Here is a 23,781-nt window from a genome sequence, read left to right on the forward strand (position 1 = left end):
TGCAAACACAGAAAGTTAGAGACACAAGATTCTGAATAATGATCCCGGAGTCACTTATTAATCAAAAAATAAAGTTTTATTTTAAGGTTTTACATGAAATGTTTCCAAATATATCAATCAATACAAATAAGAGGGTACCTGGCTAGCTCAGCTGGTAAAGCATGTGACTCTTGATCTCAGGGTTGTGGGTTCTAGCCCCACATTGGGTGTGGAGATTACTTACAAATAAAAGCTTTAAAAAATAAACACAAATAAGGAACAAAGATTTTTTCTTTCAAAGGACTACCAAAAAACCCCCCAAACCCCCCAAAAAACCCAAAATATTTGTCAGATTTCTTCAGAACCCTAATGAAGAAATGTATACATAGCAAAAATTAAAAATATACTAAAGTGCAAGATGAATTGGCCAAATGAAATAAATTATGCCTAATAGAAAACTATAGCTAGGTAAGAACCAAGTAATACTTTGCTTGTATTGTTGCCTAATGATGGGTTTTTCTGTGCATATTATTGCTACATTATTATTTGTCAGATTCCACCTTCCTGAAGCATAACGTACATGTGCTAATATGGACCACCATGCTAAATGTAGTTATTTATTTGACAAATAATTAAGTGCCTACTATGGGTATTGTCCTGGTCACTAGGCTAGGTCCCAACAACTCTCCAAACCCACAAAAAAAAGGACCACCCCAGCCTCAGAGATAATAATCTTATAGAGAAGAGATTAAAGAAACACACAAGTAAACATGAAAAGACTTCAATAAAAGGTACCTGACAATGCATTTCCATGAAGAGCCATCTTGATCGTCTTGTTCTTCTATGTACATTCTGACATTGTGATCTTGATCCAACTGGTACCAGTACATAAGGCCATCTTTGTCTCGGCCAATTGGCTGGAGACGCATGGTATCAGCATCTTCCTCATTGATAATGTTTTTGAATTTGAGATTGTCATCAAATTGACACTCGCAGAGGTACTGGAAAATAGTCATAACATGGCTTAAAATACTCTATAAATGTTTCTCCATCACAGTAAATGTGATATGTTTAACCACAGAACTAATTCAGGAACAAGAGCAGAAAAAATACATGTAGTTTATCCATCTTTCCCTATCCTCTCCCCACTTTTGTACAACCTGTTTGGAATAACCAATTTAAAAAGATATATTTCAAGTTAACATTTTATTTTAGTATTTTATAGGTTTATAGGCTTATTGTAATCAATGACACAAAAATCATGTTATATTTCAAAAGCACTATGTTTGTATTAGTCTCCCAAATTTCTTTCTTATGTATAAAATTTCCTTATGTATAAAATTTTCAATGATTCTTTCTGTTAAAGCTTTTATGCACATTTTTCTTGAAATGGCTATCAGTGAATTAATTAAAATAATTGTAACAGATAATAAATTCATTACCTTTAAGAGCGCTAGTTTGCATTCAACACTCATTTCAAGATAGCCCTTCTTCTCCATCTCCCATGCCCAGGTGCTATTAAACTCTTGACATATCTGTAAGAGAAAGTTAATATCTTAATACATAAAATTTCTATTAACATTGGTATTTTGTTGTACAATTATGTTAACTGTTTTGTTTATATGTATTTATAATGGAACAAGTTTGTAACAAATACAATCCAAGCCAAATCAACCAGAAATGTTAACTACTGACTGACTGAATTAAAAAAAATTTTTTTAATGTTTATTTATTTTTGAGAGAGAGAGAGAGAGAGAGAGAGAGAGATAGAGAGAGAGAGAGAGAGAGAGATACACACAGAGGGCAAGTGGGGGAGAGGCAGAGAGAGCTGGAGACACAGAATCTGAAGCAGGCTCCAGGCTCTGAGCTGTCAGCACAGAGCCCAACATGGGGCTCTAACCACGAGCTGCGAGATCATGACCTGAGCTGAAGTTGGATGCTTAAATGACTGAGCCACCCAGGTGCCCAGATTAATGACTGAATTTAAGGTAAGCAGTGATCTCTGTAGCTCTCTCCTCTGCTCTCAAGAATATTATACACATTTTATGGCACATTTTCCCAAATGCAAATAATTATCTGATTCCCCTTCCAAACAACCTAGAAGTTCCTTGAGGGTAAGGATAATAGTTTATCACTATGCCTAGAATAGAAGTAGGTTCAAAAAGCATGCCAAATTGCAGGCTATTTTTTAAAGTTTATTTATTTATTTTGAGACAGAGAGAGAGAGCGCACGCAAGCGGGGAAGGGGCAGAGAGAGAGGGAGGGAGAGAATCCCATGCAGGCCGATGCAGGGCTCGATCCCACAAACTGTGAGATCATGACCTGAGCCAAAATCAAGAATCGGACGCTTACCTGACTGAGCCACCCAGGTGCCCCTGTATGCATATTTTTTAACAGAGCCACTCTCCAACTAAATGTCCTTTATGGGTAAAGATTCTATTGCTTGGCATTTGAGACCTTCTATAATGTGGCATTAACTTAAATTTCTAGGCTTCGCTCCCTATACAAGCATATCAGGCAAACCAGAGTCACTGTAACAGTCTGAGGAAAGACATGGATAACCGTACTACTCAATAATAAGGACTAATCAGGAGAAATGCCATGGACTGTACGACCTCTGTGAGCCAGTTTCCTCAGAAATAAAAGGGGAGCAGTAATAATATTGATCTTAAAGGTTATAAAATAGGCATGAAAATGATATAAAGTGTCTAGCAACTTCATGCTCTTTGGTCTAATCCAAGGAGTGAAGAATATAATGAAGGCCAAAGGAAAAGAACCAACCAAGGGACAAGATTATTTGGGAGCTTATGCAATTGGCTAGATAGGCAGGCAGCAGAAAAATAAACAGGCAAAAGGGATTGCTTATATAACCATATCTACCTAGAAAGAAGACCGGGCTGGCCCTCCTAGGAGTTTTACCCTTTTCCTATCCAGCACCAGTGTCATCTTTTTTACCGATTGTATAATAAAATTATAGGAGATCGTTGTTAGGATAGAAAAAGAAAATAAGGGAAGCAGTATGGCCAGGAACAACATAATGGGAGATCTTCAAAGGCACAAAGGAAGAATAAGGTTGCCATTCTCTGGAATACTGACAATACTATCTTTTGTAGAGAGAGAGAGAAAAAAAAATTGAGATATACAAAGTAAAAGGAAATTTTTGGAATATTACACAGGGAGGACCCTAATGTAATAGCTAAAAAGTCAGAATTTGAATGGACATTTTGCTGAAGAATATATACAAATGGCCAATAAGCACAGGAAAGTATGATCATCATAAGTCATTAGGGAAATGCAAATCAAAACCATGATGGAATACTACTTCATATCCATAAGGACAGCTGTAGTCAAAAAAGAAAAATAATAGTAATGTTGGTGAGGATGAGGAGAGACTGAAACGCACAGGTTGTTGACAGGAATGTAAAACGGTACAGCTGCTTTGTGAAAAAGCCAATCAGTTCCTCAAAATGTTAACACTGAGTTACTATGTGACTTAGCAATTCCATTTTTAGGTATTTACACAGGAAGAGAGAAAACACATGCCCATGCAAAAACCTGTACAAATGTTCATAGTGGCATTTTTTTATAAAAGCAAAACGGTGGAAATGATCCAAATATCAACTGATAAACATACAATGGAATAAACATACGAATGAATAAACATATGAATAAACATACAATGGAATTTTATACAGCTATTAAATGGAATGAAGTAGTGACACCTTCTACAGCAGGGACAAATTTTAAAAACATTAAGATTGGTAATAGAAACCAGATATGAAAGGTTACATACTGTATGGTTCTATGTATATGAAATGCACACAATAGTCAAATACACACAGACAAAAAGTTTATTAGTAGTTAGTTGCCAGGGACTAGGTAGAGGGAGGAACAGAGTGATTGCTAATAAGTAGATTTCTTTTCCAAGTGATAAAAATGTCCTAGAATTAACGATAGTGGTGATGATTGTACATCCGTGTGAATATACTAAAAAATAATGAATTGTGTATTTTAAAAGCGTACATTTAATGATATGTGAGTAATATCTCAATTTAAAAAAACAGAGGGACAGTCAAGAATGTAGAACCCAGCTTATAACTTGTGAGTGCTCTGCTGTATACCATGCCCCTAAAAGAAGAGGATGTTTGTTGACCATCTTTAATGGGTAAGGCTGAGTCTGGGGAAGCACACTTCCGGTATCTGAGAGGGGCTGGGAATGACACAGCTCCAATGCCTGCTCAACAACCCAAGCACGAAGGCTCACGCAGTCACAGATACCAAATACAAATGAACAACTTTTAATTATCTTTCACTGTGTGAAAGGGGAGAAAAGTGAAAGAGGAGTAGATAAATAGATAATTAAGATACAGGCCTCTCTGCCTTATACTACTTACCTTTCATTTACATACCTTATTTATATAGTTTAGGGTACAAAACTTTTGTGCTGATATTCAGATATGAATATGCTACTCATTTTGCTTCTTTAAGGGCAATGTAGACATATTATTATGCCATTTGAGGAAAAACAAAACACCTGAAACTTAATATTAGATATACCCAAATAGCCATTACCTATTGTTATCACAAAGTAAAGACTGTTAAAAAATGAGTACTCTAAATGACACTTAAACAGTTCTGCAGGACCATATAAATTTGTATCAGAGGTCAGCAAACTTCTTCTGTTAAGGGCCAAACAGGAAATAATTTAAGCTCTGTAGACCATACAGTCTCTTTTCAATTATTCAACTCTGCTGTTCTAATGCAAAAGCAACCATAGAAAATACATAAATGAGTAAACTTGGCTATGTTCCAATACCACTTTATTTATGGATAAGGAAATTTGAAATTCATAAAATTTTCATATGTGTCAACCATTCTCCCAACCATTTAAATATGTAAAAACCACTCTTAGTTTTCAAGCTATACATAAGTAGACAGCAGGACAGATTTGGCCTATGGGCCAACATTTGCTAGAGCACCAGAAACTAGCTGTGTCTATCAGAGACTGTCTATGACAGCTATTCTTGGATCCTTGTGAGACAGGAAAACCAAAGGGACTCCATGAAAAAGTCCCTTTTTCCCTGCTTCTATTCCTGTTAGGACCAACACTCCCGCCTTTTACATGCCTTATAAAACAGATAAAGTATGTCCTCCTTGTAAAGGTCAAGGAATTAATGATTTCTTTGGAAACTTTCCAGTATAATAGATAACATCTAAGGAGTGACCAGGCAAGGTCATCATGAGTGTCTTCCAAGACCACTGACTCATTAAGACCCCCGGCTCCAGTGCACAAGTGACTTGTGGAGAACACCCGTTCCCAGATGCCAGAGAAGATTTGTGCACCAGAGCACAATCCTCAATAAAAACCCAGACCCCAAGCAAAGACAAGGCTCACTCTCCTTTCCTTTCTGAGTCTCCCAGATGCTCTGTCTGTATCTGCACTCTATGTCTTCAATACACTCTGCTCTCACTTCCTCTTGGTTTACATTTGATTTCTACACCATGCAAAGCCAAGGACCCTCTTGGCTGTCCTGGAAGACCCTCTGGGTCTGAGGACCCAGCCAGCCTGCATTGCTTGGAAGCAAGGGGATCCTCACTAGGTTGGCAATTCATATTAACTCCCTAGGATCCAACTTGATTCTGACCAAATAGCCTTGTAAATGTAATTTGGTTTTGCATGCAATATCTCTTTAGAGAATGTTCCAGCATCCAAAACATGAACATTTCTATACAATGTTCATATTTATCACTCTTTAAGTTATTATTCTATCATACTGATTTTATGTTTGATTCTCTAATCTGGTTAATGAGAGGTCATATCCAGCTGTATCCCCTGTATGGTGCCTAAAGATGGCCTTTCTGATATACACATGAAATCAATGCCATTCAGCCTGGGAGGACACTTGGCCACCAGCCTGCTGACACTCCAATACCCCAAGCCTGTCTTTTCCTCCTAACTTACAGAAAAACAAGGTTGAGGTTGGCAAAAGGCGGGAGCGGGGAGGGGGTGGATTTAAAGGCCACAACATCTCAATATTTACAGAAGAGGTGGTTTCACATGCCTACACAGCAAATACATGGAATTTATCTCAGTGAGATCATGAACAAACTAACCTTAAGAGTCACTTTTGAAAAATCTTGCTTTTTTTTGACAACTTAGAACATAAGGAATTAAAAGGGGGAGCTATGCAGCAGGGGGAGAGAACTGCAAAAACCCTCAGCATGAACATCCAGTACATTAAGAGACTAAATCAAATTCTAACGTGGCTTCTAGCAGTCTCAGGACATGTCTCTGGGATCACCCTGCTCCCATTGAGCTCCTGTCTTGAAAACTCAGGGTTTCCAAAAGAATTTAGTATGTGTTCCAGCCAACCCTATTCTTTGTCCCTGAATTCCCTTTTCCATTTATTCAAAAAATAAACACCTTACAACTATAAATCTTTCCTCTGTCCCTTTGAGATGTATATGTATCTCCTATAACAGTGTCTTTCTCAAGGACCTGAAAGCCATTCCTTTGATTTGTAGTCATCAGGAAGGATATAGGACCTCCCAGACACTGTGGGAGGGTAGAAAAGTTTATCTTTCATAGTTAGCAGGCACAGAAGGCCTAATCAGGTTGCCTGACTGACCCTCACACCTATTTTTCATAACTGTTCATTTCCCTAGCCCCTTTTTCATCTCTCATTTCCACCTCCCAAAACCCTTAGTCTCCCTTTAAAAGGCCAGTCACCTCTGGGCAAAATGGAATTGAGCTCAGCTCCTTCTTCTACCACGACAGTTAGTGAATAAAGTCTGTCTTTACTGCCTTTTTTTTTTCTTAATGTTTTTATTTATTTTTGAGACAGAGAGAGACAGAACATGAGCAGAGGAGGGGCAGAGAAAGACACAGAATCTGAAGCAGGCTCCAGGCTCTGAGCTGTCAGCACAGACCCCAACGTGGGGCTCAAACTCACGGAGTGGGAGATCATGACCTGAGCTGAAGTCAGATGCTTAACTGACTGAGCCATCCAGGCACCCCATGTCTTTACTGCCTTTTAACTAGTGTCTGGCTTTGGGGGGAAGGATCATCAGATACCATTCAGATGGAAATCTTTATTTTATAATTAAGAAACATGAAGTTTAAGGAGATTCATTTATCTGGTGATTCCACCAATATTCACTGAGTGAATATTCTATGGCAAGAACTAGTCAAGGGGCTGGGATACCATGATGAAGACAGACAACCTGCTACCATGAAGCTTATATTCTAAGAGGTAGTCAAACAGGTAAAAATAAGAAAACATTAAGTAGACACAAATCCTACATTGAAAATAAAATAGAGTAATGTCCTAGAGAAAGTTTGATTATTACTCTGATTAGGTGCTCAGAAAAGGCCTCACATTTAAAAAGTTGACATTTGGGGCACGTGGGTGATTCAGTAAGTTGAGCATCTAACTCTTGATTTCAGCTCAGGTCATGATCCCAGGGTTGGGGGATTGAGCCCGTTGTCAGGCTCTGCACTGAGTGTGGAGCCTGCTTGAGATTCTCTCTCTCCCTCTCCACCACTCCCCACCCATGGTCTAACTTACAAAAAAAAAAAAAAATTGACATTTGACACAAGAAGCTGAGACATGACTGAGAAAACAGAAATCAGCCACAAGAAGATCTGGAGTAGAAATGCAGATCCTGGCGGAAGAAACAAGCTAGCACAAAGGTCTTAAAGTTTGATATATTAAAAAAACAGAAAATAAAGTGTAAATGAAGCAGAATAAAGGGTAAAGTAGCAGAAGATAAGGTTAAAAAGGTAAGCAAGGGCAAAATTATGGTGGCCAGGGTAAGGAATTAAGATTTTATTTCAAATACAATGGGAGGCCACTGGTAGATTTTAAATGGAGGAATAACAAAACCTGATGTATGTTTCAAAATTAGCTGCTGGAAAAAAATGGACAAAATGGAAACTGAGAAACCAATTTTAAGGCAAGAGATAATAATGTCATGGACTGTGGTGGCAGTAGTAGGAACAGAAAGAAGAAGCTGTATTTTAGAGATAGAATCATCAGGACTTTTAATGGAACAGATTATGTAGAGTGACTGGAAAGGAAAAACAAAGGTGACATCTACAATCCTTGGCTTGAACAAATGGAAGGATATAAGTGCTTTTAATGAAAGTATTAAGACAATACCCAAGAGAAGGGAGTTAACAAGAGATGTTTTGTACCTAATGAGTTTGATACATCTAAGAAGTATCTCACTTAAAGTTAGTGACTGAGCCAAGACTTGAAGCTTTTGACTCCTGGTTCAGAGTTCTTTCCAGTGGATCATACAATCTTTACTCAAACCTTTTCAAATCTGAGTCAAAAAGAATTTTACAGCTAAGCTGAGAAGTCAACTCATCTTCATACCCCAAGTTTGTGACTAAGTATGAGACACACAGCAGATACAAAACAAACATCTGATACATAAACGAAAGACACAACAAATAATGCTTTTACTTTAATTTAAACATTCTTTTAGACTAACCAACATTAACTACCAGCTAACATTATACATCTTAAAGAACATTAAAAATTCTTACTAGAATAACAGTAACAAATTTTTATTTTACTTTATTTTAGAGAGAGAGCACGAGTGGGGCAGAGGGTCACAGGGAGAGAATCTTAAGCAGGCTCCATGCTCAGCACGGAGCCCAATATGGCTCAATCGCACAACCCTGGGATCATGACCTGAGCCGAATCAAAAGTCAGACACTCAACTGACTGAGCCACCCAGGTGCCCCATAACAGCTAACATTTATTGCATGTTTACTATGTACCAAGTACTGTTGTTATTGCTAAAAATATTAATGCAGTCAATTCTCACAAGGCTTAGATGTGTGTACTCCTATCCTCGGGAAGTTACGGGCTTTTCCCAAGGAAGGAAAGAAATAGTAATTACTATCTATAATCATTTATGGTGAAATCAGTATATATTTAGGATATCAATTAGGTCAGTTGTCACCAACAGAGCTGTGACCAAAGGCTAGACTGAGAATTATAAACTTTCTAGGTCTTTTATTTTTTTTAGAGAGAGGGAGAGAGAGGGGGGAGAGAGGAAGAGAGAGGGAAGGAAGAGAAAGAAAATCAGGTTCTACACTGAGTGCGGAGCCCAATGTGGGGCTCAATCCCATGACCCTGGGAACATGACCTGAGACAAAATCAAGAGTCAGAAGCTCAACCGACTGAGCCTCCAGGCATCCACAGTTCCATTCTTTACACTCAAATTACCTCTCACCAAGTATCCCTGACCTAATACTTAAATGTGTCCAATGGTTTTAAGTATTATTTTTAGAGGGCTAAACCAAACATTTACTGAACATAGTAAGCACTGAGAGGGCAAATTTCTGCTTTAAGAAGTGCATAATTGAGAGGGAGAGAGAGAGAGAGTTGTAAACAAATAATTACAGGAGGAAAAGTAGTCAGTGAGCTATCTACAAACTGAGTAACTAATATATCTATCAACTACTACAAAAATATAGAGGCAAAAAACGCTAATTCAGCTGATGGATAAAAGGAGATCAACTGCAACAACTCAAGGGTAAGGTTCTATTTAAGTGGTGACTTTTACGCTAGGACCTGAAGGATGAATAGGTTTTACAAGACAAGGAGGTAAAAAGAGAATTTCAAGAAGAAAAAAAAAAACAATATGCAAAGCCAAGGGGATGTGAGTGATGCTGGTATGTCCTGTCAATGTGAAGGTGAAGACAGGAGTTCTTTCTGCTGAGCCCTAAAGCCCTAGATCACGAGTGCTTGGGGATGGGAGTGGGCACAGACAAGGCTGTAAGCAAAGGGAGCGAGTAAAGCCGTGAAAGTAGGTCATGGCTCATAAGTATGGGGGTTCAAAACAAGCGTTTGGAAGCACCATTTAAAAAATAGTTCTGTTGTGGGGTGCCTGGGTGGCTCAGTCGGTTAAGCGGCCGACTTCGGCTCAGGTCACGATCTCACACTCCGTGAGTTCAAGCCCCGCGTCGGGCTCTGTGCTGACCGCTCAGAGCCTGGAGCCTGTTTCAGATTCTGTGTCTCCCTCTCTCTCTGACCCTCCCCCGTTCATGCTCTGTCTCTCTCTGCCTCAAAAATAAATAAACGTTAAAAAAAAAAAATTAAAAAAAAATAGTTCTGTTGTGCTGTGCAAAAGACAGGATGATAGAGTCTGAGGTCAAGGAGACCCACTAAAGCCTTTTTTGTAACAGTTCACACAAAAGGAGATGAAGCTTGAGCTAAGCTACTTAAGAGAGGTAGATTCGGGTTGTTAGTGCATGTATCTTAGAAAAGCAGTAAGTTTCATGTTTAATATGTGTTTTTACTATTTACAATATAACTCACATATTTCATTTGAGGTGGGTATCCTGTAAAACTACAAGATTTTTGAAAGCAAATACAGGTCTGATTCTTCTATTTTCGGTAGTACCTATTAGGTAGAGGAGCTTGTGATAGTGGACACTCAATAAGTATTTACTGTCAATGTTCTTTGCTATAACTATTGAGAATTAGCTGTTATTATGGGATATTTGGGATTACTGCCTACAAGAATGTATTAAGAGTTGTATAGGATGGATGTTTAATTCCTTAAAATATATAAGAAATATTTCGATGGCAAGATTTCTCAAGCAACCTGGTTTCAAAAATCAAAAGAAAACCAAAACCCCAACAGAAAAAGCACAGGCATATAGTAATTATTTAGTTCATTTCACATTTTATCAGCAATGTACTCTGTCCCAGACAATGTGCTTAACACCAGGATAAATAAGATCCTACAACTCCTGCTAAAGGAGCTCAGGATTGGACAGGCAGCTGGAATCTCAGTTAACTTATAAATTGGGTGCATTCACACATTGGCAAACAGTTGAAAGGGTACTCTTAAAAGTAGCCTATTCTGAAGTCTTGGTCAAGGAAACGGTACACTGAAAATATGTGAAATAAATCTAGCAGGAAAAATAAAATCTCTATCATAGCTATTTTATATTCATGGGTAAGAATAACCATATACCTAAAATGTAATTAAACTGGAAAAAGTGTGATTGTTAAGTGCCTCTTTCCAAGTAATCTGCTTTACACCAGAAACCTAGATAAAAAGGAAAATGAGGCTTTAGTGTCATACTGGTTGAGATTCAAATCCTGGCTCTCCATATCTGCAGTCAGATTTTGTTGAGTCAATTAACTCTTTGAATTTCAGTATCTTCACCTATAAAATGGAGGTGTTGCTGCTAGAAAAAGAGGTAAGGAAGATGCCATCAGATACTCACTGTGCTACAGCTTCCTTATATAAATTCAAACCTAACAATGGTTCTAGTGAATGACCACAAGAACCAACTGGAACAAAAGGAGAAACAGAAGGAACTAAGAGCTGGTAGAAAGGAGATCAGCACTGGGGTGCCTGGGTGGCTTGATGGGTTGAGCATCTGACTTTCCCTCTACCCCCTCTCCTGCTCACATGGGCTCTCTCTGAAATAAAAAAATAGTAATAAATAAAAATTTAAAAAAATAGAAAGATCAGTGTTCTTCCAACGGTACATAAACATTGTTTCATGACGTTTCTGTTTCATATATATGTATATATATGTATATATATATACATATATATGAATATATATATGTGAATATACATATATATGAATGTCTAAGATTTAAGTAAAATTATTGATGTTTGACATGTTTTAATTTCTTACTTCTACTTTCTGGGTAATTAACCTCATTTAAAACGGAGTCAGGAGGCCAGAAGGGGAAGCCCTCATGTCCTACCACTAGTCATTTGAGGATGGAACATGTACTATTTTACGACCCCAGCAGGAAGAAAGGTTTTCCTCTTGTCAGGAAACAGCCTAGCCCATGAGAGACTGTCACAACTCAGCCAATGAACTACAAATTCTCAGTTTAGGATTCCCAAAAGTTTGTAATAGTCCCTCCCAACACCTCCTTCCCTCTTTATAAGGAAGTCCTCTCCTTTGTTGCCTGGACTTACCCAGTTTGCTTGTCCTTAACTGCAATTCTCTGCTATTCCCTAACAAACACATTTTTGCTGGTAAAATAACTACCATACTGAATGGCTTCCCTTTTTATGCATGCTTCTGTATCCAACATGACAGTATTCATGAATATGCTGAAGCTAAGGTTACTGCTAGATCTAAAGAAAATTCCCTGACGGCTGCACTCTAAAATTTTAGTTTGGAGAGTTTTTATATAAATTATATATTGAATAGAATACAATTTAAAAATAAAATTTGCCATTTTAACCATTAAGTGTACAATTCAGTGGCATTAATTACATTCATAATGTTGTATAACCATTACCATTTTTTACTTCCAAAACTTCATCACCCAAACAGAAACTCTTTAACCCAAAGCAGTAACTCCCCACTCTCCTCCCACCCTGCAGCACTTGGTAACATATATACTTTCTGTCTCTATGAATTTCCCTGCTCTACATAGTTCATGTAAGTAGAACCATCCAATATTTGTCCTTTTTTGCCTGGCTTCTTTCACGTAACCTTGTATTTTCAAGGTTTATACATATTGTAGCAAGTATAAGAAAACCATTCCTTTTTAGGAATGAAAGATATTCCACTGTATGAATACACTACATTTTGTTTAGGCATTTATCTGTTGAATGATAATTGGGTAGTTTCAATCTTTTGGCTATTAGGAGTTATTCTACAATAAACATTGGCATACAAGTATCGGAGTCTCTGTTTTCAATTCTTTTGCGTATATAGCTAGGAGTGGAATTGCTGGGTCATACAGCAATTCTATGTTTACCTTTTTGAGGACTGCTGAACTGTTTTCCACAGCAGCTGCCCCATTTTGCATTCCCATCAGGAGCATATAAAGGATTCAATATCTACACAACGTCACCAACATTTATTTTCCTTTTTTAAAAAAATAGCCATTCTATTAGGTATAAAGTGGCAACTCACTGTAGTTTTGATTTGCATTTCCCAAACAAAGACTAATGCTGTTTGAATACTTTTTCACGTGCTAATTTATTAATCTTGGTGTATCTTTGGATAAATGTCTATTCAAATATTTTACTCACTTTTAAATTGAGTTATCTTTTTGTTGTTGAATTTTGGAAGTTTCTTACGTAGTCTGGATGTTAAATTCTAATCAGTTATATAATTTGCAAATATTTGCCCCCATTCTGTACGTTGTCTTTGCACTTCATCATGTCCTTTGACGCATAAGTTCTTAATTTTGATAGAGTCCAATTCATCTTTCTCTTGTTCACATGATTTTGGTTTCATATCTAAAAATCTATGCCAAATCTAAGGTCATGAAGATATATCCCTGTGTTTTATTCTAAGAGGTTAGATTCTAAGAGGTTTTATTCTAAGGGCTTCACCTCTTTTATTTAGTTTGTTGATACAATTTAATTTTTGCATATGGTATGAGGTAGGTATCTTGCATTCTGCCAGTCAATTTCAAAAAAAAATACATATATCATCCTATAGGTGACAAAGAAATTTTTAAAATACTACATAAATCTTATATACTCCATCCTCTCATTTTCAGCTTAGACAAGAATAAGGACAACTATACATCAGAACAAGAACAATTTTCAATGGTAGTAATATTTTATACTTAGGAAGCTTTAAGAGATTTTATTTTTACTTCCTAGGTTTATCTGCTGAACTAGAGCAATGGGAAATAACTCTACATTATAATCTTTAAATAATTAATTTGAAAACACATTGATATTCAAGGTACAGGAATGTTTACTAAGTAAATACCTGTGCCAGGAAGCAGCAGTACTTCTGGGTATATAACTGATAGGACATGAGCAGTACAAGTGTTCACACTTGAAAAAAAATATCTGGAGAAGGAAGCAGGCTCCTGAAGTCTACTCAAGGGCAGAGTTGCCAAAATGGGTTTCCCAGTCATAATTAAGGTAATCCAGATTGTTTCTGTACTGAAAGGCCTTCAGGTATATTACTATCACAAAACATTCACTGGACCACCTGAAGTCACACTGGAGTTCAGCAGAAAACTAAAGACAATAAAACCCAATACTTCTATATCCACAAGTAGATAATTTGGCCCAAGTTGCTGTTAATTTCCAAAAGGATGTCAGCTACAGGAAAGGAAAAAGGTCCCTAAAATGACTATGTTGTTTCTCTAATTTATTATTATTATTATTTAAAAAACATTTACCAGTTTCCAACTATTTGAAAAGGCACTAGTGAGAATATTCACATTTACTTGCATGAGAAAATAGAAGGTTCAAAGAATTAAGTAACTTAACTGAACGTACACATGTAATAATTAGCAGAGTTCTTATTTTCCCCTATTAGATATCCAACTCTTTCTACATCACATGCAACTCAAGTTATGAGCATAAACTACGGCTGCTCACACCTTACCACAGAGTAAATGGTACTCTTTAAGGAACATTTTACAAAGTTAGAAGTATGTGAAAATACTTTCCAATACGTAAAATGCTTTCCATTAGGTATTCAGGCTGTGGCATGAGACAAACTTGTGTTCAATCCTCGCTTCAGCATCTATCTACATGACCTTGGAAGTAGTTTATAATTTACCAGAATCTCAGGTGTGTTTTGAATGAAATGATAATGTATGTAAAACAGCATAAGACCCAGTATATAGTAAGTTCTAAGTTTTGGAGAAATTGAAACATTCATAAATTGCTGGTAGGAAGGTAAAACGGTAGAGCAGCAATAAAAAAGTCTGGTATTTCCTCAAAAAACTAAACATAAAATTACCATATGACCCAGCAATTACACTCTTAGGTATACACAGAGGAGAAATGAAAATACAGGGTTATACAAAAACTTGTAAGTTACTTAATGTGCACAGAATTATTCTGAATAGCCAAAAAGGGAAAAAATTCCAAATGATCATTAACTGATGATGGATAAATAAAATGTGGTATTATCCATACAATGGTATACTATTTGGCAATAAAAAGATATTAAAATACTGATGCAAGCTCCAATATGGGTAAACCCTGAAATCATTATGCTAAATGAAAGAAGTCAAACACAAAACACCACATATTTTTATGATTCTCATTTATAAGAAATGTCCAGAATAGGCAAATCCATAGAGAGAGAAGTACATTAGTGGTTATGAGAGGACTGGGGGGGGGGGGGGGGGGTTGTGACTGGGACCGTTGTTTATTTTGGGGGTAATGGAAAAGTTCTGGAACTACACAGTGATTGTATCTGCACAACAATATACTAAAAACCAAGGAATATACTTTATTTTTTAATATTTACTTATTTTTGAGAGAAAGAGATAGAGTGCAAGTGGGGAAGGAGCAGAGGAGACACAGAAACTGAAGCAGGCTCCAGGCTCTGAGCTGTCAGCACAAAGCTCAAACTCAGGAGCTGCGAGATCATGACCTGAGCCAAAGTCGGGCGCTTAACCAACTGAGCCACCCAGGCGCCCCAGCAAGGAATATATTTTAATATGGTAAATTTTATGTTACAAGAATTGTACCTCAATAAAAAAGAAAACACCAATTAACATATTAACAAGACAAATAAAAACTAAAGATAACAACCTTAGTTTTGAAAAACAAATATAACAGTAGAGAAATATATAATGCTTGTCAAAATATGACCAAATTAACACATGACAGATGACTTGCTAACAACAGACAACAATCATCCCAAGGAGTGAAAACAATGGGTCTTTCTGACATAGCCATTTAGATTAAGGCCATCTACTGCCAAGTTTATTCACTTTCAAAAGATTTCTAAACCTGTTATTTGAGACCAAGGGACAGAGATACCCTTTATCTTCCCTTTACTTTTGAGGGATAAACGAATGAGGTAACTTTATGATGAGGGGGGAAATACCCCAAAAGAGACACATTAGGTTCTTTTCTACTCCGTGTCAATATCCCTCAAGTATTAAGCCCCAGAAAAAAACTCTTTGCTTATTCTCAAAAAACAATATTTATTTTTATATTTTAACATTTCATAAAATCAACAGCCTTTCAAGATCAATGATTACATTCAACATAATAGTACCTCTTTTTTCTTTCAAAACTCGTCTCTAAATCATTAGTGCGGCATGCACTGAAGAAATCACAGAATCAAAGAAAAACAGCAATAATAAATTAACACTGTCTCCTAGAAACTACTCTGCAGCTAAAGCAAATCAACTGTGATTTCACTTAAAGGATAATTTATTAAAACTTGGCTTTCCCATTATTGTTATATGGTGGTCTTTGGGCAGGAGGCAGAGCTGTAGGAGAGCCAAAGCACAGGCACTGAATTTGCTGAAGGAAGATACCTGTTTATTAACATGTTTTTTTTTTTAATTTTTTTTTAACGTTTATTTATTTTTGAGACAGAGAGAGACAGAGCATGAACGGGGGAGGGTCAGAGAGAGAGAGACACAGAATCTGAAACAGGCTCCAGGCTCTGAGCTGTCAGCACAGAGCCCGACGTGGGGCTCGAACTCACGGACCGCGAGATCATGACCTGAGCCGAAGTCGGCCGCTTAACCGACTGAGCCACCCAGGCGCCCCTAACATGTTTTGACATTCATTATCCATGGCTGAGGGGTGTAAAATTGCTCATGTGGTATCTAAAGTCAATAACAAGCAAAGGAAACAGGAGTTTCACGGAGACTTCACTTGCAGAGAAATTTCTTTGTGACTCACCCAGCAAAAAAGGAATGTGAAGCTCAATAAGGCCAAGGTCTATCCAACTAAGCAAGGACTTAACAGATCCTAGCAGAACTGGTAGTTTCAATTTCCATTCACTGGAATTATTTTTAGGAGGGGTAATTCCACCTTAAATTTCCACCAGCTAGATTTTCGAGTTCCTTTACACTCTGGATGATCCTGGAGAATATATGTCAGCAAGCATAGCACATGGAAATACAATGAATGGTCTCGGTTGCCCCGTTGCTAGACACCTCTCTCTTTCTCTATCAGTTACCAAGCCTTCCTGATTCCACCTTCCAAACAGCTCTCACATCCACTCTCTTCTTTCCATCCTTACTGCCAAAACCTTAACTCAGGCCTCTTCATTGCTCGGTTGGATTATCACCATAACTTCTTTCCACATGATCCCTGGGCTTCCACTCACTTCTCTAGGTACTTTATATTGCAGTGAAGCTAAGCTACGGTAAGTTCTGAACAAATTTCTGCTCATTCTACAGGTCTTAGTTCAACTGTTTGAGGGAGATACTAAAAAGAGATGACAAACAGATGCCAATGCCGAGTGATTTGTGATAGCAGTATACTCTGCTTAGACTAGGCTTAGCAGAAAAAACTTAGATTGGTAACATCAGCTATGAGCCACAGAACCTGGCAGGTGCCAGATACTCACTCTGGATTTATATAGAATTTTACATTAATTATATTCTACTGACTTCAAAAGGAAAAGAAGCAGGTTTCCATTATAGATTATGCACAATGACGCCACTAAGAGAAATATAAAAAGGTAAAAACAGGTAAGGCAAAAGTTCCATCAGAAAACTACCTAATGTAGCTAAGGAATACAACTAAGAAGTAAATACCGAGTTAAGCTTATGAGCAGCCAACCGAAAGAAAACTGAAACTAAGTGATCAATTCATCTAAAACTGATGCATAAAAGATGAAAAAAGCACTCAAGATGCTTACAATCTACATAAAAGACAAACAGGAGGGGCAATATTAGTGGTATTTTGAAGCACTAGATTCATAAAGTCCTGGGTTTGAATGCTGGCTCTGTCATTTCTAGCAATGTGAGACTGAACAATGTATTTCACTTCTCAAAATCAATTTCCTTGTGCATAAAAGAAAGTATTTCAAAGGTGAGCTATGTAAGGTTAAGTATTAAACACAGTGCCTGGTACATAATACCAGTACATTCAAGGTAAAAACTGTATGACAGTTTCTATAATAGACTTACATATAAATCTGTGAAAGAACATCTTCCTGGGAGAAGATCTTAAAGAGAAAGTAATATTTGAGCCGAGATTAAAAGGGTAAATTAAGCTTGCCAGGAAAACAAGTTAGTAGGAAGGTATTTCAGGAAGAAAATACAATATATGCAAAAATTCTGAGGAATGAAAAAGACAGCATGTTCTGTGAACAGCACAGAATATGAGTAGGGTACACAGGAGAGAATGTCATTAGATATGGTGAAGAGAAGTGGCTAAACCATTAAGAGCACTGAATACTATGACAGAGTTCAGATTTTTGAGTGAATCTGAAACACCAAAAAATTCTGAAAGTGAATAGTCACATTTACATTTTTTTTTTTTAACATTTATTTATTTTTGAGAGAGAGAGAAAGAGTGACCAGGGGAAGGGCAGGGAGAGAGGGAAACAGAGAATCCCAAGCAGGCTCCGCACAGTCAGCTCAGAGCCCGACTCAGGGCTCAAACTCATGAACAGCTGCGAGTATGACCTGAGCCTGAGCCAGAATCAAGAGTCACTGGAAGCTTAACTGACTGAGGCACCCAGGCATCCCTATAATACTCACTTTTAAACCTTTGTGTTTAGGGGCATCTCGGTGGCTCAGTCGGTTAAGTGTCTGCCTTTAGCTTGGGTCATGATCTCACACTTCTTGAGTTCAGGTCCCACATCGAGCTCTCTGCTGTCTGCACACAGCCCACTTCAGGATCCTCTGTCCCCTTGTCTCTCTGCCCCTCCCCCGTGCACGCGCACTCTCTCTCTCTCTCAAAAATAAATAAAAACTTAAAAAAAAATTTTTTTAAATAAATAAACAAACCTTTTTGCTTAAAAGGTCACTCTTGTAGCACTGAGAATAAAGTAATAGAAAGGTACAGGACTGGGGCGCCTGGGTGGCGCAGTCGGTTAAGCGTCCGACTTCAGCCAGGTCACGATCTCGCACTCCGTGAGTTCGAGCCCCGCGTCAGTCTCTGGGCTGATGGCTCGGAGCCTGGAGCCTGTTTCTGATTCTGTGTCTCCGTCTCTCTCTGCCCCTCCCCCGTTCATGCTCTGTCTCTCTCTGTCCCAAAAATAAATAAAAAAAGTTGAAAAAAAAATTTAGAAAGGTACAGGACTAAAAGCTGGGAGGCCAATTAGAAGGTGAAGTTTCAGGCAAGAAATGATAACGTCCTGAATTAGGCCATGGGAATAAGGATGAATAGAAAACAAATCTGAGAAATAAAAAGGAGAAAAAAACAAAAGAACTTGGCTACTGTTTGGGTGTGGGGAAGGAAGGTTTTGGGACAAGGCCAGAACCATGGCTTGGGCTCAGAATGTTGGTGGTAACATGAACACATCATGGATTCAGTATATACAAGAGGTATGAGGATGGAAGAGAATGAATCTGACTTCAGACATGTTGGGTTTGATTTGTCTGACACCAGTTCAACAGGCAGTCAGCTGGATATAAACGGAGATGTCCATAATCTGGTATAAAGCTTAAGCTAGAGCTAGAGCTATGGGAATGAGTATATATAAAATTTTTTCTAGTGATAAACTGTGAAGGAAACTTACTGATGAGACATCACTCCAATATATTCATTCAGTCATTCAGTGTGCTTGGAGCTAGGTAAATGGCAGTCAAAAAGATGGACAGAGTTCTTTATGTGCTTATGAACCAGCAGACAACTGATAAAAGAAATAATAAAAAACAGACAAAAGTAGTTCTGCAGTAGGTACAGATGTATTTCTTGCTCATTCAGGTCCTTTTTACCTACCCAGCTGCTAAATACCATGTAACTTTCTGGTATTCTAATTTCATAAAGGATAGATCTAAGAGAAATAAATGGTTAATGTGCCTTCCAGACTAGATATGACACTTGTTCTGCGAAGGGCCAATGGTAAATATTTTAGGCTTTGCAGACCATACATTCTCTATTAAATGAATTACTCAATCTAGCACTGTAGCATGACAGCAGTCACAGATATATGTAAACGAACAGATGCGGCCATGTTGCAGTACAACTTTATTCACAGAACCATGCAGGGAGCTGTAGTTTGCCAGCTCCTCCCCTGGACTATCAACAGCCCTCGTAATGATGCAGACAGAAGAATGGCTAAAGAAAAAATCCCTAACACTGCTTTTGGCCACAGGAGAATTTGTACTTAGATGTTTAAATTCTATTTTCAAATCTAAGAAGAAAAGCTGTAGAAAAGCTACAATATAACTAATAACTTTATATAAATACATATAATAAAACTATTATTGATTATACCCAGTGTCCATACTATGTCTGGTATCATATAAAATGTCCATTCCTAGTGACTGAAGATAAAAAAGTAATTATAATGTTTCTCTTTAAAATAACTGAAGGATTTCTTTCTCATTGCCACAAACAGAATTTCATTGTTTTTCAGGATATAAACTCAGAGAGACCTTGCGTTGGTAACTTGGCTTTGTGTTCATTCAACAAATAATTATTAAACCCCTATGTGCCAAGCACTGTGCTAGGTATGATGTGTATCAAGGGTCAGCAAACGTTTTCTGAAAACAGCCAGATAACAAGTATTTAGGTTTTCTGGGCCAAGAGAATAAATCAAGGATATTACAAAGGTACTTATGTATCAACAGAGAAAACATTTCCTACGATTTTTACTGATAAAATTTAAATTAAAAAAAATTTTTTTAACATGTATTTACTTTTGAGAGACAGAGCACAAGCCAGGGGGGTGGGGGAGGCGGGCAGAGAGAGAGAGAGGGAGAAACCGAATCCAAAGCAGGCTCCAGGCTCTGAGCTGTCAGCACAGAGCCTGGCGCAGGGCTTGAACTCAACAAACCGTGTGATCATGACCAGAGCCGAAGTCGAACACTCAACCAACTGAGCCACCCAGGTGCCCCTAAGATTATAAATATAATAGCAATATGTTCTATTAAATATGACACACTATGTCATATCTCATGCTATATGCTATACATAATATAATAATAATTTAGTTCAATTTTTTTGAAATACAGGTATATTGAGAAAAATGGAATTATTTGGGGGGAGGTAGATAAAGGTGTGCTTAATTGGAATCCAAAGTACTCCCTTTCAAAAAACTGATTATAAATGTTCTTCTTATCAGTTGCATTCCTATACACCGATAATGAAGCAACAGAAAGAGAAATCAAGGGGTGCCTGGGTGGCTCAGTTGGTTGAGCGTCTGACTTCGGCTCAGGTCATGATATTGCAGTCTGTGAGTTCGAGCCCCGTGTCGGGCTCTGTGCTGACAGCTCAGACCCTGGAGCCTGCTTCGGATTCTGTGTCTCCCTCTTTCTCTGCCCCTTCCCCACTCATGCTCTGTCTCTCGCTCTCTGTCAAAAATAAATGAAAAAAAAAAAAAAAACATTAAAAAAAAAAAAAGAAAGAAATCAAGGAATCGATCCCATTTACAACTGCAACAAAAACCATAAAATACCTAGGAATAAATCTAACCAAAGAGGTGAAAATCTATACACTGAAAACTATAGAAAAATTATGAAAGAAATTGAAGAAGACACACAAAAAATATTTTCCTCTTCCTTTGTAGGAAGAACAAATATTGTTAAAATGTCAATACTACCCAAAGCAATCTACACATTCAATGCAATCCCTATCAAAATAACACCAGCATTCTTCACAGAGCTAGAACAAACAATCCTAAAATTTGTATAGAACCAGAAAAGACCCCAAATAGCCAAAGCAATCTTGAAAAGGAAAACCAAAGCAGGAGGCATCACAATCCTGGACTTCAAGCTATATTACAAAGCTGTAATTATCAAGACACTATGGTATTAGCACAAAAACACATTCAGATCAATGGAACAGAATAGAGAACCCAGAAATGGACCCACAAACGTATGGCCAACTAATCTTTGACAAAGCCAGAAAGAATATCCAATGGAATAAAGACAGTCTCTTCAGCAAGTGGTGCTGGGAAAACTGGACAACGACATACAGCAAAATGAACCTGGATCACTTTCTTACACCATACAGAAAAATAAACTCAAAATGGATGAAAGACCTAAGTGTAAGACAGGAAGCTATCAAAATCCTAGAGGAGAAAGCAGGCAAAAACCTTTTTGACCTCGGCCGCAGCAACTTCTTACCTAACACGTCTCCAGAGGTAAGAAATGTCTTCCAGTGAAGAAACAGGCAAAAGACATGAACAGACACTTCTCCAAAGACATCCAGATGGCCAACCGACACATGAAAAAATGCTCAACATCACTCATCATCAGGGAAATACAAATCCAAACCACAATGAGATACCACCTCACACTTATCAGGATGGCTAACATTAACAACTCAGGCAACAACAGATGTTGGCGAGGATGTGGAGAGAGAGGTTCTCTTTTGCACAGCTGGTGGGAATGCAAACTGGTGCAACCACTCTGGAAAACAGTATGGAGGTTCCTCAAAAAATTAAAAATAGAACTACCCTATGACCCAGCAATTGCACTACTAGGTATTTATCCAAGGGATACAGGTATGCTGTTTCAAAGGGACACATGCACCCCCATGTTTATAGCAGCACTATCAACAATAGCCAAAGTATGGACAGAGCCCAAATGTCCACTGAAAGATGAATGGATAAAGAAGATGTGTTTTATATATATATATATATAAAACATATATATATATGTTATATATATATATATATATATATATACACACACACACATACACACACACACACACACACACACACACACACAATGGAGTATTACTTGGCAATCAAAAAGAATGAAATGTTGCCATTTGCAACTATGTGGATGGAACTGGAGGGTATTATGCTAAGTGAAATTAGTCAGTCAGAGAAAGACAAATACCCTATGACTTCACTCATATGAGGACTTTAAGAGACAAAACAGATGAACATAAGGGAAGGGAAGCAAAAATAATATAAAAACAGGGAGGGGAACAAAGCATAAGAGACTCATAAATATGGAGAACAAACAGATGGTTACTGGAGGGGGTCTGGGAGGGGGGTGTATCGGCTAAATAGGTAAGGGGCATTAAGGAATCTACTCCTGAAATCATTGTTGCACTATATGCTAACTAACTTGGATGTAAATTAAAAAAATAAATTAAATTAAAAAAATAAAATAAATGTTATTCTTTGTAAAGACACATTATTGGTTCATGAGCCTGACAAAAATAGGCAGCAAGACATAATCTGAGGACTTCTGATGTCCATAACAGTATATAAGGCATGTAGGGTCTAGCTCTCATGAATTCCGAGGAGGGACAGAGATTTTTAGAGAGGCAAATATAATTTCGTCTCCTGCAAAATGAGGATATCAATATACGAATCTACTCTGTAAGGTCTGGGTGAGAATTCACATATAAGTCAAGGTGCTTCCTCTTTCCCTTAATTATAAAGGACACTATTTAGGAGAATAACAATGTAAGACTAAAGTGGCTTTTAAGTTTTAAGCTTTAGCAGCCCACCAATAGAATACAGCTTTGATTCCCTACAATACTTAGGGAAAAGATGCCTCCATGGTGAGCATATCTTGATTTCTCTTCCTTTTTCACATAAAGTTATCTCTTTTTACCTTCAGAATTTAATAATCTACTATCCCAGGAAATACTTTTATAGTTTTTGTGGCATGGGAGCTTGTATAAACTAAATCACCATAACAGTATCTTTTATAAGCCTTAAAAATTAGGTAACAAATGTAAGCTTCAACAGTATCTTAGATATATTATCTTCAGTAATATTTTTACTCTTGAAGCCAGTATGTCAGACACTATGAGGAGTGCATTTCATAAATTATTTCACTAAGTTCTCACAATTCTGCAAGATAAATAGTAGTTTCTCAGTTCTCTAAGACTGCATTTCCTCAGTCTTACAGATGAATCAACTTGGGTTCAGGTAAGTGACATAAAGTTTCCTGAGATCAACAGTAACAA

The 23,781-nt window shown here is 37.5% G+C and overlaps 1 protein-coding gene across 2 annotated transcripts in view; it reads right to left on the reverse strand.

Moving 5' to 3' along the window:
• Positions 1-23,781, reverse strand: part of RSF1 (remodeling and spacing factor 1) — a 163,586-nt gene that overhangs the window by 73,826 nt on the left and 65,979 nt on the right. For both annotated transcript variants that reach the window (XM_040489460.1, XM_040489459.1), the window contains exons 3-4: positions 1,422-1,514; positions 775-980 (exon numbers count right to left, since the gene is read on the reverse strand). In XM_040489460.1, coding sequence (XP_040345394.1) covers positions 775-980; positions 1,422-1,514 — 299 coding nt within the window. The remainder of the gene's footprint in view (positions 1-774; positions 981-1,421; positions 1,515-23,781) is intronic.

Source organism: Herpailurus yagouaroundi, unplaced genomic scaffold (genome assembly GCF_014898765.1).
Source record: "Herpailurus yagouaroundi ecotype Mexico unplaced genomic scaffold, PumYag 180, whole genome shotgun sequence".
Lineage (NCBI taxonomy): Eukaryota > Metazoa > Chordata > Mammalia > Carnivora > Felidae > Herpailurus > Herpailurus yagouaroundi.